Genomic DNA, 16,616 nt, shown 5'->3' with positions numbered 1-16,616 from the left:
GACATAAAGTGATACTTGTGAAGAATGTGCCTCTTAGACAAGTAGATATAAGAGACCAAAGGGGCAGCTTCTGTCCAGAGGTGAGAGGGGAAGGCAGAGAGAGTTAGGAGCTGGTTGAATGTTCATGGGGAATCAGGGGCAGAGGGGAGAAGTGTGCTGTTGCAGAATGGGGTGAGCGGTTGGGGTCTCATAACAATGTATGTTAAAAAAAAAATTCTGTACCGGAGACTAACTTGAAATGTAAACTTCATTTAATTACAACAATAAAAAAAGAAAAAGAAATGTCCAATATCTAACCAAAAGAAGATATAAATAGCTAAGTAATTATGAAAAAAAAAAAAGAAATAAAAGAAAGCATGATGACAATGTCTCATCAAATACAGAATATCAGCAGAGGTAAAAATTACAAATAAAATCAAGTACGAATTCTAGAATTGAAAAGTACAATGACTAAAATGAAAAATTCTCTAGATGGGATCAACAGTATATTTGAGCTGGCAGAAGAAAGAATCAGCAAACTTGAAGACAGATCAAGAGAGATTATGTAATCTGAAGAGAGAAAAAAATGAAGAAAGAGAAACAGAGCCTCAGAGAAACATGGGACACCACGAAGCATACCAACATATGTGTAATGGGAGTATCAGAAGGAAAGCAGAAAAAGGAGCATAAAACATTTTTTTTAAGAAATAACAACTGAAAAATCCCCACATTTGATAAAAAAATATTAATCTACACATCCAAGAAGCTCAACAAACTCTAACAAGTTCAATAAACTCAAAGAAATTCACATCCAGATGCATCATAGTCAAAACGTAAAAAGACAAAATCTTGAAAGCTTGATGTTGTTGTTAGGTGCCGTCATGTCAGTTCCGACTCATAGCGACCCTATGTATAACAGAACGAAACACAGCCTGGTCCTGCACCATCCTCACACTCACTGTTATGCTTGAGCCCATTGTTGCAGCCCCTGTATCAATCCATCTCATTGAGGGTCTTCCTCTTTTTCGCTGACTCCCTACTTTACCAAGCATGATGTCCTTCTTCAGGGCCTGGTCCCTCCTGATAACATGTCCAAAGTACAAGAGACAAAGTCTCACCGTCCTCACTTCCAAGAGCATTCTAGCTGTACTTCTCCCAAGACAGATTTGTTCGTTCTTCTGGCAGACCAGGGTATATTCAGTATTCTTTGCCAACACCATAATTCAAAGGCATCAATTCTTCAGTCTTCGTTATTCACTGTCCAGTTTTTGCATGCATATGAGGCAACTGAAAATACCATGGCTTGGGTCAGGCACACCTTAGTCCTCAAAGTGACATCTTTGCTTTTTAACGCTTTAAAGAAGTCTGTTGCAGCAGATTTGTCCAATGCAATACGTCATTTGGTTTCCTGACTGCTGCTTCCATGGGCGTTGATTGTAGATTGAAGTAAAATGAAACCCTTAACAACGTCAATCTTTTCCCATTTATCATGATGTTGCTTATTGGTCCAGTTGTGGAAAAACTACTCATTACATAAAGGGAACCCCCAATAAAATCAACAGCTGACTCCTCTCAGCAACAATGGAGGCCAGAAGGCAGTGGGATGACACATTCAAAATGCTCAAAGTAAAAAAACAGTCAGCCAAAATCTTATATCTAGAAATACTACTTTTCAGAAATTAATACAAAGAAGGCATAGAGCATTCCCCTTCCAGAATGGAAGCATGAAGAACTCTGCAGACTTATAGAGATGAAGAAACAGCAGCAACTGTAACTGGTAAAAATTATTAAACATAAATAAATAAACCACCACTTAAAGTCTTTGGAAATTGTCTTAAAGGAATACAGCAAGTAAAGAAATATTTATTCAAGGAAATCTACTAAATCTTGGTAAGAACAGCAAGAGGTGTGGCACTTGAGCCATACCTGCTCCTCCCTGCCTCCAGCTCAGTGTGATAGAAGCTCCACTCCAAGATCCAAGGAATTTCAAGGGCATCTTATACATGCATAAAGATACATATTTTTAGTGTTTTTCAGACTTTTACTAGGATTCAGGAAGATGAAGTGGGTCAGGTCAGTCTCCACTCTCAGAGAGATCAGTCTGGGAGAGAGATTGCTGAGTACCAATTATCTCTAGGTAGTGTACTGCATCCACACAAGGGTCAACTTAGCTAGTTCAGGGGTTCAGGGAAGGTTTCTGGGAGAAGTGAGGAGTTGGCCAGGCTTATAAGAAATTCTGTCCAGTTGTATCACAATTTTGCAAATGTAATAATTGAGGTTTGGAGACCTTAGTAATTTGACTGAAGTCACTCTGCCAGTGAGCAGTGAAGGCAGGCTCTGAATACTAGGAGGAGAGTGGTTAAGTCAGACGCGTGACGCAGAGGGGATGACAGAAGACAGTAAAATGCCCTAAAGATCCCTGGAGGCTGGCATAAGGCAGAAGGCAGTGTCAGTGGGGCAGGGGATCCGAGCCAAGGCTTGGAGTTAGCTGGGCCTGGGTGGGAACCATGGCACAAGGGATTAAAACTCTCTGAGCCTCATCAATGGACTGGGAATAATAATAAAAAATTGTAGCAACAATGGCAAGACCCAACATTTATTGAGGGCTTACTGTACACAAAGTCTAGTTTTAAGAGATTCACTGCTTCAACTGTCCTCATCTTTAGACTGGGAATAACAAGAATCATAATGAGAATAATAAACAATAGGTACCATTTATTTAGCATTTACTGTGCAAAAAGCTCTGGTCTAAGGGTTACACACCTTTGTGTTCCTTGTGCTCCTCATCTGTAGTCTGGGAATAATAATAAAAAATTGTAAAGTGCCATTTATTGAGCACTTAATGGATATAGTAAACCCCTTTCTATGTGATGCACACACTTCAGTTTCCTTCATATATGAACTGGGAATAATTATGAATCATAATAATAAACAGCTAACATTTGTGGAGTGTTTGCTGTACACCAGGCCCTGCTGTACACTGGACAAGGCTCGACTTGACTGGGGTCCCCAGGAACTCTCTGATATTATCTCCCATCCCTGTCTACCTCACTCTACACCACCATTCTGGCCCCCTCCTCACTGTTCCTCAAACACAACCAAGTTAGTCTCACCTCACATCCATTGCATGAGCCATTCCCTTTGCCAGGTATACCTTTCCCCAGATATCCACATGGTGCACTCCCTTACTTCCCGGCCTCACCTCCCTGCTCAGACACCACTCTCTCATGAGACCTTCCCTGACGCCGCAAATGCTGGTTTCAGCAATACAAATCTAGTAAGTGGTAGCACCTGTTGCATTGAGGTCAGTAATAGTTTTGTAGTGGAATTGTTGCCTTCCATGCTGGAGACCTGGGCTTGATTCTTGGCTAATGCAATTCATGCACTGCCACCACCCATCTGTCAGCGGAGGCTTAAGTGTTGCTGTGATGCCAGACAGGTTTCAGCAGAGCTTCAAGACTGACAGACTAGGAAGAAAGGCCTGGTGATCTACTTCTGTAAATCAGCCCTGTGGATCACAACGTCAGATCCTATGGTGCATGGGGTTGCCATGAGTCAGGGGCGACTTGACAGTGGCTAACAACAAAGCACCGGTCCCAGGCAGGCCTCCCTGAGCGGTTGACATGTTTAACAGATCTGTGGTGAAGGCAGAAGCCCTGAGGAGACCCCGGGAAAGAGCACACTACCAGTGTAAAGGCTCTGAGTTGGGATTGTGCTTGGAGTGTTTGAAAAGGGTGGAAAAGCAGCCGTGTGGCTAGAACTGAATATGGGAATGGGCAGGCAGGTCCCAAGGTCAGTGGGAGTCTGTGGGAACTGATTTTTGGAGGCTTGAGAATGGAGTTTACTTTGGATACAGGAGGCGGACAGGACCTGACATGGGTTTTTAACAAGCTCCCTCTAGCCCTTTGGGCGAATGGATGGTTCTTGTACCCTGGATGAGACAGTGGAGGCGGGGTAGGCCTGCTGCGTTGTCAGTGGGGCCTTGACACTCATTCAATGACCTAGTCAGGAGCATTTATTGGGCACCTGTTGTGCACCTGCCTCAGGATCGGTGGACGAAGTCCGGCCAACAACTCCCCCTCCCTCCCCCCATCTTGTTCTCACCACTCAACCCCACTGACTCCTGGAACACAGACTCAGCTAAAGAGATGGAAAGTAGTACGAAATCATCGCCTTTATTTCTTGGCAGGTCTTGAGGAAGTTCGAGGTGGCCTTAGGGGGGCGTGAACGCCAGTTCTCCCCGCGGCTCTAGATCCTTCTTCTCGCGGGTGGCGCCAAGGAGATGCGAGCCAGCCTGCGGGGAGCGGTAATCAGGCTGGCGGACCAGGCTCTCTACACCCTGGCCTCCGCCCGCTCTGGCCTGTGGCTCCTCCTCAGTGCCTTTGCCCTGGCTGTGCCCCCGCCAGGAACGTTCTTCTCCCTACAGACCGCTCTCTCAGAGACCTCCGGGGACCACCCCACCCCGCCCCGGTACCCCTGGCTCCATACGTCGCTTTTGCCGGCCTCTTCCTCTGGGCCGCTCTGGGCTTGGGCGGGGATCTGCCCCTCCAATTTCTCTAGCTCCGCCTTCAGCCTGGGGAGAAGTACAGAGGAGAAAAGAGGAAGACAGCAAGACTGGGGTGCTACGGAAGGAAGTCCTAGGCATGAGATACCTCTACCCAGAGAACCCCTGAGAAAGACACTTGACCACGCAGACAGGCAGAGTAGGTTGGGTGGGAGGCTGGCGAGGAGCCCCCTTCCCTAAAGGTCTCGCTAACCTTCCCCAGAACCAGCCCTTCCCCTTCCAGAGGGGCAGTGCTGGGGACATCCGCCATCGCCCGCCTTCTTGCCCCTTCCTTGCTCGCCCAGGCCTTCTTCCCACTCTCACCCGACGGCTGTGGCCTCCGGGTGGCTCAGGAGGGGCCCGTCGCTCACCGGTGGGGAGCCTACTACCTCAGACGCGGAGCACAGCTGCCGTCCCACGTCTTCCAGCTTTGCCCGCACCAACATCTCTGCGGGGGCAGGCCATCATGGGCGGGGCTGGGTCTCCAACAGGCCAGGACCGCCCCTGTCCCCCGACCCTGCCTGGAGTCTCACCCTCGGTAAGCAACTGTGCCTTGCTGTTCTCCAGGGCACTGATCTCCCGGACCAATCGCTGCTCCAGCATCTGCGAGAAGACGCGTCTGCCAGTCTGTCAGCATGCCAATACCGCCCGCCCTGTCTCCTTCGTGCCTCTGGGAAAGTTCTTACACTAACTAGGTCATTGATTGACTCAACTATATTGACTCAATGTGCATTTTTCTGCGGTGGCCAGCAGCTAGTGCAGACCCATTCCCCCAAACGCTCCCCATGTCCCCGTATATCTCTTGAATCTCATCTCTTCCTACTCCCCTCATGAGCCTTCACCTTTGCTGCTCCACAAACAAGTCAGGCACCATTAGGCCTCAGGGCTTTTGCACCGGCCCTTCCCTCTACCAGGAACACTTGCACCGAGGTACCTGCATGGAGCACTCCCTCACTTCTTCAGTCTGCCTTCAGATGTCACCTACTCAGCCAGGCCCTCCTTCCTGACACTACAGGATTGATCTACCTACTTATTTTCTTGATTTGAGTTAGTACGCTTCCCCCTTCCCCCAACCAGCTTGGGGACAGCAGACTTGCCGTTTGGTTTGCCAGTGTCCCCCCTGCCTGAAATGGTGCCTGATGCATCCATGGACATTAGTTGAGTGAAGGAATGACCCAACCATGGCTTTTGCAGGGTTCCCATTTGCCACCGCAAGGTAAGCAGACTCTAGGTAAGCAGGAGGGATCAGCAATGGCTAGTCATACTAGGTGTGGCAGTGGGGAACAGTGAGAAGTGGCCAGGTAACAGCTGAGGGACTGAGTGGGTGGGAGAGAGGAATAAAAGAGTCAGGACTATCCCATGGAGAAGGGCCTCAGCAGTGGGTGGACACAGCTGTAGTCAGTGAAGACACTAAAGCCAGGGAGGAGTGGCTCTGGGTGGAGGTGATGATGATGACTCACATGAAATTCCCAGAGGTCCTTGTGCTGGCCCATCAGCTCCTTCAGCTGTTCTTCGACATCCAACCTAGGGGCCAACCACCCAAGAATGAGCCCTGGCTGAGGCTGGGAGCGCCTCATCACAGACCTTCAGATCTTTGCCCAGCTTGCTCCCTCTGCTGGGAGAAACTTCATGGGCTTTTTCCCTCAAGTCTTAGCTCCCACAGCTCCTCTTCCAACAAACCTTCCCTGATGTACCTTCCCCCACCCCTTACCCAGTGGCCCAACAGGCCACTGTTTGCTCCTCTCTGTGATCTGAGAATTATGGACAGAAACCTTCTCTGTGCAGTCCTGCAACGCGTGCTTCCTAGGAAGGGAAAGGCAACCCTCAGTCATATTCTGAGTGACCCCGTTTGCCCCAGCAGGAATGGGGCCTGGGGGTGTCTGTTCCCAACATTCACCCTTCTTTCTTCTGTTGATTGAATGTGAAATTTATGGGGCACTGTTGAGACCATCACCCTGTCCATCCTGTCCCCCATCAAATTTCATGTTCCCAAGAAATCTCTGTGATACGTGCAGTGATTTAGCATCATAGATTCTAAAGTCCTGGCTTTAGAGTCTGGACCTGCTAACTCTGGATGAGTTACTTAACCTCTCTGGATGTTTCCTCATCTTTAAAATGGTGGTGGTGGTGGGAGGGCAAGATTAGTCCTAACTCCTATAAATGTCATTGGGAGGATTAGGAAGATAAACCAATTATAAACTGCTCAGCAGACAGTAGCTGTGGTGTGGTTAAGCACACACACACATTAACTATCCATCATCAGGTTTCTCCACATAATTAAAATCATGTTGCATCAATGTGTGAGGCCTCTGGTCATAGGACTGTGCTAAGTAAATGTTCAGAGGGTGGAAAGATGAATGAACAGATGATTGGATAGACAGTTAATTGGATGGATGAATGGCTGGAAGGAGAAATGATGTGTGGAAGGATGATGGCTAGATGGAAAAATAAACGAAGGATTGTTGGAAGGATAGGCAGATGTCTGGATGAATGGTTGGGTGAAGAAATGAACAGATATGTGAATGAATGAGTGGAAAGATGGAGAGGATGAATGAATGGTCGGATGGATGGAAGATGGTTAGAGGGATGACTGGGGAGATTATGGCTGTTTAACTGAAGGGCCGAATGGATGTGTGGATATGTGGATAGATGGATGAAAGAATGGCTGGCTGGTTGGTTGAATAAATGCATGAGTAGATGAGTGGGTAAATGGGATGACTGGAGGCCTAACTGTACAGACAGATAAATGAATGGATGGCAGAGGAGCTGGATGACCAACAAGGCTTAGAAAAACACCAGCAGAAAGAATTCATTTCATAAATAAAATGGCAATGGATGATCAAACAAGTGAGTTAATGTTAACATCACCATGTAATATTAGAGCTGAGTGGGGAAGTCTGTTTGACTGCTCTATTTTACATGTCCAAGATTTATTTCCCTAGTTCTCCTTCCCTCCTTCGGGCTGGGGAAATAAGGTTGGAAAGAGCTGGGGCAGGACCTCTTACTTCTGAACCTCACTTTCCTTCTCTTGACAGTGCAGCTGCAGGATCCTCAGTGTCTCTGTGGAGAAAGGAATCACGGGGTCCCTGTGATATAGCTCTTCGGTAGAGGTAATGGGGCTCAAATCACACTGGGCACTGAGAGGACACTGGTGTTCACCCTGAGCGAGGGGGAAGCGAGGGGGAGGTTTGAGAGGGAAGCATCGTGACTCAGGTCTCAGTGGACAGATAAGCAGGTGGGCTTTTGTCAGGTGGTGGGGTAGAATAACGAAGACAGAGCAATAGTAAATACCTTGTTTTTTGCTCAGGACCTCCTCTAGGTGCACTTTCTCACCATTCACTGGAAAGCACAGTAATACTTTCAGTCCCCATATAGTGCTCCCACTCCAGCTTCATGCAAAGGGTATGCCCGAGGTCACACAGAAGGCATGGTCCAGCTCCAGGAAAAGTTGAGTGTCTCCTTGGTACCCCTGCTCCCATCTCCCACTGGGGGCTACCCTGATCCAGCTTCTTCCCTCTGTGCCTGTATTCTCTGTTAAGTGCAGGAATGAAGACCCTGCAGAATACACACGCTTTACTTGGAAGGGACTGGTGACAGTAAATAAAAAAATACACCATATCAGGTGGAAATGAGGCATTGAAGACACAGATCAAGCAGTGGAGCAACACTAACAGGGATAGGACAGGATTCTGTTTTTAAGTGGGGACATCCAGGAAGGCCAATCAAGGTGAAGTTTGAACTGAGAGTTGAAAAAAGACATGAGATAACAAGAGTTCATCTGCATATATAGGCTAAGAGCATTGCAGGTGGAGAGGGAGAGAGGCAGGAGTTAAATCTGAAATAGTGGCAGGGGACCCCACTGGGCCTTTTGGTCTGGAGCACAGGGGTCTGGTGAGAGCAGGGAGGCTGGAACATCATGGGATTGCTCTGTCCCTCTCTGGCCCCACTTACATGAGTCTAATTCCCTATGCAGGGCCTCCCAGCACGCGCGGGCCTCTCCCAGTTCCTCACTGGCTTTCTTTTTTGCTGGGTCAAAGGAGGGAAGACACCGTGTGAGTGCAGCCTCCAGCCTTACTGTTCTCTTGCAGACTAACATTTCACATCCGTCTTCAAACTAGGGCTTTGAACCATTTTGTTCCCGTTTGAATCCCGGCTGAGAATTTGCATTTCCATCCCCCAGATAAACTGAATCAGAATCTACATTTTAACAAAATCCTCAGGTGATTCTTATGTATAATAAATTTTGAGAACCACTGATCTACTAGTGGTTCTCCGAATTGGTCCCCAACTAGCAGCATTAGCATTGCCTGGGAACTTGTTAGAAATGAAAATTCTCAGCAGGGGTTCAAACTGGAACAAACCGGTTCGAATTCCTGCGTCAAACAATCCTGGGGGGCCTGAATGCTACAGATGAGGAAACAGAGGCTTTCAAAATCCGGGCCCTTCTTGACAGCCTCAGTTTACCTTGCTGAAGCTCGTTAATCCGGTTAATCAGGTCCTCAATCTGGGGCTCCAGGCTTCCCTCTGCAGAAGGAAAGAAAGATTGAGCCAGAGAAGACAGGTGCCTTGTTGTTCAAGGCAGATGGAGGAGGGGTGGGTGCTGGCACTGTGTCTCTGCTGCTCTCAATCAACAGCATTTATTGAGCACCTGCTGCATGCGGCAGCTGCAGGGCTTGCATGCTGGGTGGGGGAGATGGGCAACAAAGAAAGATATATATGATATCGTCAGGTGGTGGCAACTGCTGTGAAGAGAAGTGAAGAGGTTGAAGAGCAAAAGGATAGAAAGTGCTTCTTGAGATACGGAAAAGCCCCCGGTCAAGTGAGGGGAAGAGCCCTGCAGTTCTGGGAGGGGGTAGCATTCCAGACAGAGGAAATTGCAGGTGCGGTGCTCTGTGGGCAGTGATGGTGAATGAGGCAAGTGTCCAAAGTAACAGCGAGGGAGCTGGTGAGGCTCGAGTCTACTAACCAAGTGGACAGTAGCAGGAGGTAAAGTGGGGGAAGTGGAGGTGGCAGATCTCTCAGGGCCTCCTGGGCCATGCTGGAGGCGTCTAGATTTAATTCAGAGTTTGGGGGGAGTTAATAGAGACCTCTCCTGTGCCCCATCCTGTTAAAAGCCTGGCAGGGTAAGTCATCAGTCACTTCTGTCAATCTGGACTCCAGTACTGGCCTCATTTGAGAAATGAGAACACACTGCTTTCGTTTTGTGGGTAGTAGCTCGCAAGTTCGCCAGTGACAGTGAGATCAGTGCATCTTTAGCCATCTCTAACTTCTCATAGTACCAGTTTCAGTGCTTTGTTCCTGGTCCCTCTCTGGCTTCTAGGTCAGCAGGGTAGAGTAGGGGTAGAGAGAAGCTGTCTAAACTGGACTAAACCAAAGCTAATAAGGTTCCTGAATACAATCAAACATTTTGAGGGATAGAGTAGCAGGGGTAGGGGTCTGGAGACCATGGTTTCAGGGGACATCGAGGTCAACTGGCATAACAAAGCTTATTAAGAAAATGTTCTGTATCCTACTTTGGTGAATGGCGTCTGGGATCTTAAAAGCTTGCAAGCGGTCATCTAAGATTCATCAATTAGTCCCAACCCACCTGGAGTAAAGGAGAATGAAGAACACCAAAGACACAAGGGAAGTAGTAGCCCAAGAGACAGAAAGAGCCCCATAAACCAGAGACTTCATCAGCCTGAGACCAGAAGAACTAGATGGTGCCCAGCTACCACCAATGACCACTCTGACAGGGAACATAACAGAGTCCCTGATGGAGCAGGAGAAAGGTGGGATGCAGAACTCAAATTCTAGTAAGACCAGACTTAATGGTCTGAGACTGGAGGTACCCCAGAAAGCATGGCCCCTGGATTCTCTATCAGCCCTAACACAATTTCCGAGGCCAATTCTTCAGACAGGGATTGGACTGGACTGTGGGACATAAAGTGATACTCGTGAGGAGTGTGCCTCTTAGCTCAACTAGATACAAGAGACTAAATGGGCAGCTTCTGTCTGGGGGTCAGATGGGAAAGCCAAGAGGGTTAGGAGCTAGTTGAATGGACATGGGGAATCAGGGGTGGAAAGGAGGAGTGTGCTGTCACAGTATGGGGAGAGCAATCAGAGTCACATAACAATGTATGCATAAATTTTTGTATGGGAAAAAAATAAATAAAAAATAGAAACTGTTCAGCCATTGCAGGGACTAACTGCCAACCCCTAAGACACTCGAGAGTTAATAAACTTAGGCCTTGAAATTTCTGAGGCCAACTCCAGCTCCTGTGACTTCCAGGAGAGTGAGTGCTCTCCAAGATGTAATTATGAAGGTCAGAAATCCCAGGAGGAAGGGAGAGAGGGATATTTTTGGTTTACTGGAGATGTTCAGGGTCACTCTGTTTCTAGCCCTGTAATTTGTCTACCGAATTTTAGCCTAGGCAGCAGCTCCAATGCACTTCTGCATGCAGCTACAGGGTAGGGCTCCATGTTATTTGGAACAGATCAATGAATTTTAAGCTGAGGATGGGCTGGAGAGTCCAGCATCAAACCTGTCCTGCCCTCAGCCCCAGCCCTGATGTGAGTACTGGGAGCAGGCTAGCTCCCTGGTCCTCTTCAACAAGCACAGCAAGGTGCAAAACCATCTGCAAGGCTTTTTCCCCTTTGTATATACAAAAGGCAGGCATAGAGTACATACTCATGAATGTATTAAAAAAGAATCTCTAAAAAGATATTAAGAATTTAAAAACAATTGCTGCTGGCTTATGAGGCAGGGAAGCCGGTGACTGGTGTGTGTGAAGGGGAGGAGGACGACAGGTTTTTTCTCCTCTTACACTTCTTGAATTTTGAATTGTGAGGCCGTATTTTTGGTTCAAAGAATTAAATTGTATAAGAGGGAGAAGTGTAATGGGATGATTCCCCAAGGTTGAGTTACGGAGGCTGGGTCTGAACCATGTCCGTCTGACTCCAAGCCCCAAGCGAAGCATCAGACACAGGAGACACATGACCTTTCTGCAGCTTTTTCACCATTGCCAGCAGGTATTCACTCTCCTCCGAAGACTTGTCCTGTCCTGTGGAGATGAAAACCAGAATTACAGGATCCAGTGAGAGGTCCATCTGGGAAGGGAAGGAAGAAAGCCCCAGTGGGTTCCATAGACACCCCTGGGCTGGAGTCAAGGACAGGCTGAGGGGCAAGTGTCCAGCCAGAGCAGGACCCCAGTGAGATACTACCTGTCTCTTGTCCCTGAGGTTGATGGTGTGTGCTGAATGAATCAGGGTCCCTAATGACCAGTTTCTCTGTGAAGGGTCAAAGGACACCACAGACATCCCCTGAATGAAACTCAGGATTGAAAGAAGGGGATGTATTCTTGCTGCTGCTGCTGTTCATTCTGAAGTTCTAGCCAATGCAATAGGGCAGACAGATGCATATGAATTTCTTTAAAGCCATTATATGCCACAATTTGCAAACTCTTAATGAATTGTTGGATCTACGTAATGGCTGCTAATATTAAAAAAAGACAACCAGGTACTATAAGCCTTTTGATGGAAGAACACAACGTTTAGGAAAGATTCTTGCCAAAAAAAAAAAAAGTGGAATTTAAATCTTATCAGGCTTCCATATTTAAAGATTAATTTAGAGGAAATACAAGTGACAGAGATACAAGTTAAACGACACTATAGGGTTGCGATCAGCAACATTCAGACTGTGGGAACTCTGTAAGACGAACAACCTGGTTTCTTTAACAGATAAATTACAAAGGAAAAAGAAAAAAAAAAAAGAAGAAGAACCCCTATAGATTAAGAGACTTGAGATACATATCAATCAATTGCAATTAATACATCATATTTGGATCCTTATTCAAACAAGCATTTTGTAAAAACAAAACATTTGAGACATTCAGAGAAATATGAATACTATTTAATGATACAGAGAAATTACTGTTATTATTTCTTAGGTGTGATGATGGTAGTATGGGTTCTTTTTTTAGAAATATATACAGAAATATCTGTGAATAAAATGATAATAACATCTGAGATTTGTTTCAGTGAAATGGGTGGTAGGGAGTGGATGGATGGAGAGAGGAAACAAGACTGGCCAAGAGTTGAACTATAGAGGCTTATAGATGGACTCACAGAGCTCATTATAGTATCCTCTCTATTTCTGTATATGTTTGAATTTTCCATAATAATTTTTTTTAATTCTATCAATATAGAGAAGGGGAACACCTTTTTTTTTACAAAAGAGTGAGGAAGGAGTAAGAACAGACAGTTCATTGAAAAAGATACACCACTGGCCAAAAGACATCTAAAAAGAGAAAGAACCTCTAGGACAATTGCAGAGACACAAATTTAACCAGGGTAACATGTTGCACCTAACAAATTGGCAAATATGAAAAGTCTGATAATGTCCAGTATTGGTGAGGACCTGGGAAAATACACATTCACATGCACTCATGACCATGGAAATTCACACAATCTTTTGGAAGGCAATTTAGCAACATCTAGTGGCGCAGCAGTTAAGAGTTCGGCTGTAACTAAAAGGTCTACAGTTTGAATCCACCAACTGCTCCTTGGAAACCCTACGGTTTTTACGACGGCAACAGGTTTGGTTTGGTTTTGGTATCAACATTTAGAAAGCAATTTGGCAAGTGCTATCAACATGGACTACATGAAGAAGAATGAGGCATCAGGGCTGGAGGAAGACTCATTAACAACCTGCAATATGCAGATGACACAACCTGGCTTTCAGAAAGTGAAGAGAACTTCAAGCATTTACTGATGAAGATCAAAGACTACCGCCTTCACTATGGATTACACCTTAATACAAAAACAAAAACCCTCACAACTGGACCAATAAGCAACATCATGAATGTCTTCGGCTGGGTTCTCTACAGAAGAAAAACCAGTGAAGCATATATATATTTATATAAAGATTTATATCAAGGAAATGGCTCACAGGGTTGTAGAGGCTGGAATATCCCAAGTCCTTGAGTCAGGATGGAAGTTTCTCCTGATTCACATAGCTGCAGGGGCTAGCAAACCCAAGATTAGCAGGTCAGAGAACAGGGCTCTTGCTCACAGGCTGTGAAGATCGATGAATCACAAGACTGGCAGGCAAGATCGCAGGTAAGCTGCTAGCTCAAGTCCCAAGAACCGGAGGTCAGACGAACAGCAGCCAACTGCAGGATCTAGTGCAAGCAAAAAGCTCCTGAGCCCTGCAGAATTTCCGTTTATATTTGATGCAGGCCACATGCCCAAGGAAACTCCCTTTCAACTGACTGGCTACTCGCAGCAGATCCCGTCATGGGGGTAATCGTGTATCAAATCTCAACAGGGAAGAGATCACAACATTATACGACTGCCAAAACACTGAGAATCATGCCCCAGTCAGGTTGACACACAATGTTGACCATCACAGTCCACCCTTTGTCAACTTGGCACCTGTACACATCTTCTTAAACCATACATCTCTGAATAAAGACATTATAAAGCAATACTTGCACCTAACATGATACAACAATCAGACAAACAACTGAAAATGCACTAGCCCTGTTTACATCTTATATTTTATAAGTGAAGAAAACAAAAATATTTGATGCACACAAAGCATAAATGCTCATAACAATTACAGTCCTCATTATTCCAAATGGTCATGTGGCTGTAACTGGTATTTAGAACTATCTTCTTCCACCACCCATTCCATATTCCCTTTGCCCTCAGCAAGCACCTCAACTGGTCATAGTTCTTTGCCTGGTGGGGTGACCCAAACCTTCATTCCTGAAGTGTCTGGGCCATTAGTAGTCACGTCGGAATTGGGTTGCTGTAGTTTTACATTGACTTTAATCACAGAAAATGATAGTACTAAGGGATCCCTAAGGGATATCCTGGAATTAGTGTCAATTCGGAGCCAGTATCTAGTAATCCCTGGAAAGCCTGATTATTTCCTTTACCCCAGTGAATAGCTGCTCTTGTAAAAGGCCGTAGATCCATTTGGGGGAGGCTAGGAGAAAGATTAACAGTATAAATTTTTGGCAGAGCACTGAAGTCCTTCCTCAAGGGGACCAGCCTCACCTTCCTTCAAGAGGTTGTGGGTCTTTAAATTTGCTCAAGTTTGGGAACTGATTGAGGGACCATGACTCTTCATTCTGGTGATTGGAGTTAGACTCCTGTTCACTTGACCTAGAATTCATCTGCTTGTACAGATCAAGTAAATATTTAGTAGATTTCCTATTTATTTCACTTCTAGGGACACCATGACTAAGTAGCCAAAGCCATAAGTCATGTGAGTCAGACTATTCTGATTACTGCTTTGACTCCACTGTCTGTTACTGTAACCACACCCACCTTGTCTTTGTGGATTGAGTGCAGTCACTTGGCCCTTACTACCATGGGGTCCAATCAACCCCATTGTAATTAGGTGTCTTAATTCACTTAGGGCAGTTCCCACTGTCAAATCTGATTTACATAAAATAGCAATCATGGCAGTCTTCAAGAATGCTGGGGCTCCCTTTACAAATTTGTTCCTCACAGTTGTGATACAAGGTGTGTACTCTGGGCACTCCGTGTGTGGGTCTGTGGGTATAACCTGATAAATTCACTCTAGCATGCCAATTTCCCTAAACCTTTGGATACCTTCGTCTACAGTGTACCAAGGCAGGTCTGGTACTTCAACTTGATTTAGTGTAGGCCACCGCATAACCTATGCTTCAGCGACTCAACCAAAAAACTAGTAGATTCTTTCCTAACTTCTCGAACTGTAACACTGACTGAAGAGTCTATGCTTAGTAGGCCCATATCAATAAACTCAGACTGATCCATCTTTATATTCCTTGCACCATTATCCCACATGCTTAATAGCCATTCCCACACATATTCCCCAGGTTTCCTTTGTACATATTAGAAAAGTCAAGCAGTTCTTCTGGAGTATAGCGTACCTTCTTCTGGGTCACACTTTGTACTTCACCTTTTGAGGTTCGCTGAGACTTAAGTCTAGTTATAGGTCTAGAAGGGTGGCATGTCATGGATTGAATTGTGTACCCCCAAAATGTGTGTCAACTTGGCTAGTAATGATTCCCAGTATTGCCCACCATTTTGTCATCTGATGTGATTTTCCTCTGTGTTGTAAATCCTACCTCTACGATGTTAACGAGGTGGGATTAGGGGCAGTTATGTTAATGAGGTAGGACTCCATCTACAAGATTAGGTTGTGTGTTAAGTAAATCTCTTTTGAGATATAAAAGAGAGAAGCCAGCAGAGAGACCTAGGGACCTCATACCACCTCATACCACCAAGAGAGCAGTGCCAGGAGAAGAGGGTGTCCTTTGGACTGGTGGTCCCTGTGCTGAGAAACTCCTAGTCCAGGGGAAGATTGATGGCAAGGACCTTTCTCCAGAGCCAACAGAGAAAGCCTTCCCCTGGAGCTGACGCCTTGAATTCAGACTTCTAGCCTACTAGACTGTGAGAGAATAAATTTCTCTTTGTTAAAGCCATCCACTTGTGGTATTTCTGTTATAGCAGCACTAAGGCAATGATAAATGGAGAAAAGATTGATGTTGTCAAAGATTTTTTTTACTTGGATCCACAATCAACACCCATGGAAGCAGCAGTTAAGAAATCAGATGACGTACTGCATTTCGCAAATCTGCTGCAAAAGACCTCTTTAAAGTGTTGAAAAGCAAAGATGTCCCTTTGAAGACTAAGGTGCACCTGACCCAAGCCATGGCATTTTCAGTCATCTCATATGCATGTGACAGCTGGACAGTGAATAAGGAAGACCGAAGAAGAATCAATGCCTTTGAATTATGGTGTTGGTGAAGAACATTGAATATACCATGGACTGCCAGAAAAACAAACCTATCTTGGAAGAAGTACAGCCAGAATGCTCCTTAGAAGCAAGGATGGCGAGATTTCATCTCACATACTTTGGACATGTTACCAGGAGGAACCAGTCCCTGGAGAAGGACATCATGATTGGCAAAGTGTCATCAAAAAAGAGGAAGACCCTCAACAAAATGGAGTGACACAATGGCTGCAACAATGGGCTCAAACATAGCAATGATTGTGAGGATGGCACAGGACTGGGCAGTGTTTTGTTCTGTTTCACACAGGGTCACTGAGTCGG

The 16,616-nt window shown here is 45.8% G+C and overlaps 1 protein-coding gene across 1 annotated transcript; it reads right to left on the bottom strand.

Annotated features, from left to right (window-relative positions):
• Positions 1-4,192: 4,192 nt before the first annotated feature.
• On the bottom strand, positions 4,193-13,800 carry SYCE1L (synaptonemal complex central element protein 1 like). Its single transcript, XM_012555921.1, has 9 exons — positions 13,782-13,800; positions 11,503-11,565; positions 8,987-9,046; positions 7,528-7,582; positions 5,983-6,046; positions 5,056-5,125; positions 4,847-4,970; positions 4,468-4,552; positions 4,193-4,273 (listed from the first exon to the last, which is right to left on the bottom strand). Exons 1-9 carry the CDS (start codon positions 13,798-13,800, stop codon positions 4,193-4,195), a joined length of 621 nt encoding a protein of 206 aa, XP_012411375.1.
• Positions 13,801-16,616: the final 2,816 nt, after the last annotated feature.

The sequence above is a fragment of the Trichechus manatus genome, unplaced genomic scaffold (assembly GCF_000243295.1).
Source record: "Trichechus manatus latirostris isolate Lorelei unplaced genomic scaffold, TriManLat1.0 scaffold00053, whole genome shotgun sequence".
In the NCBI taxonomy this organism is placed as follows: Eukaryota; Metazoa; Chordata; class Mammalia; order Sirenia; family Trichechidae; genus Trichechus; species Trichechus manatus.
The sequence above is the reverse complement of the archived record's forward strand: the minus strand, read 5'-3'. Positions and strand labels throughout refer to the sequence as shown.

Bases quoted from the DNA above. Each gene is read 5' to 3' on its own strand.
- SYCE1L (XM_012555921.1), bottom strand. The intron at 9,047-11,502 runs GTCATGTGTCTC...TTCCTTCTGCAG, and splicing joins GGTGAAAAAGCTGCAGAAAG to AGGGAAGCCTGGAGCCCCAG. The intron at 4,971-5,055 runs GTGAGACTCCAG...CTGCCCCCGCAG, and splicing joins GGCACAGTTGCTTACCGAGG to AGATGTTGGTGCGGGCAAAG.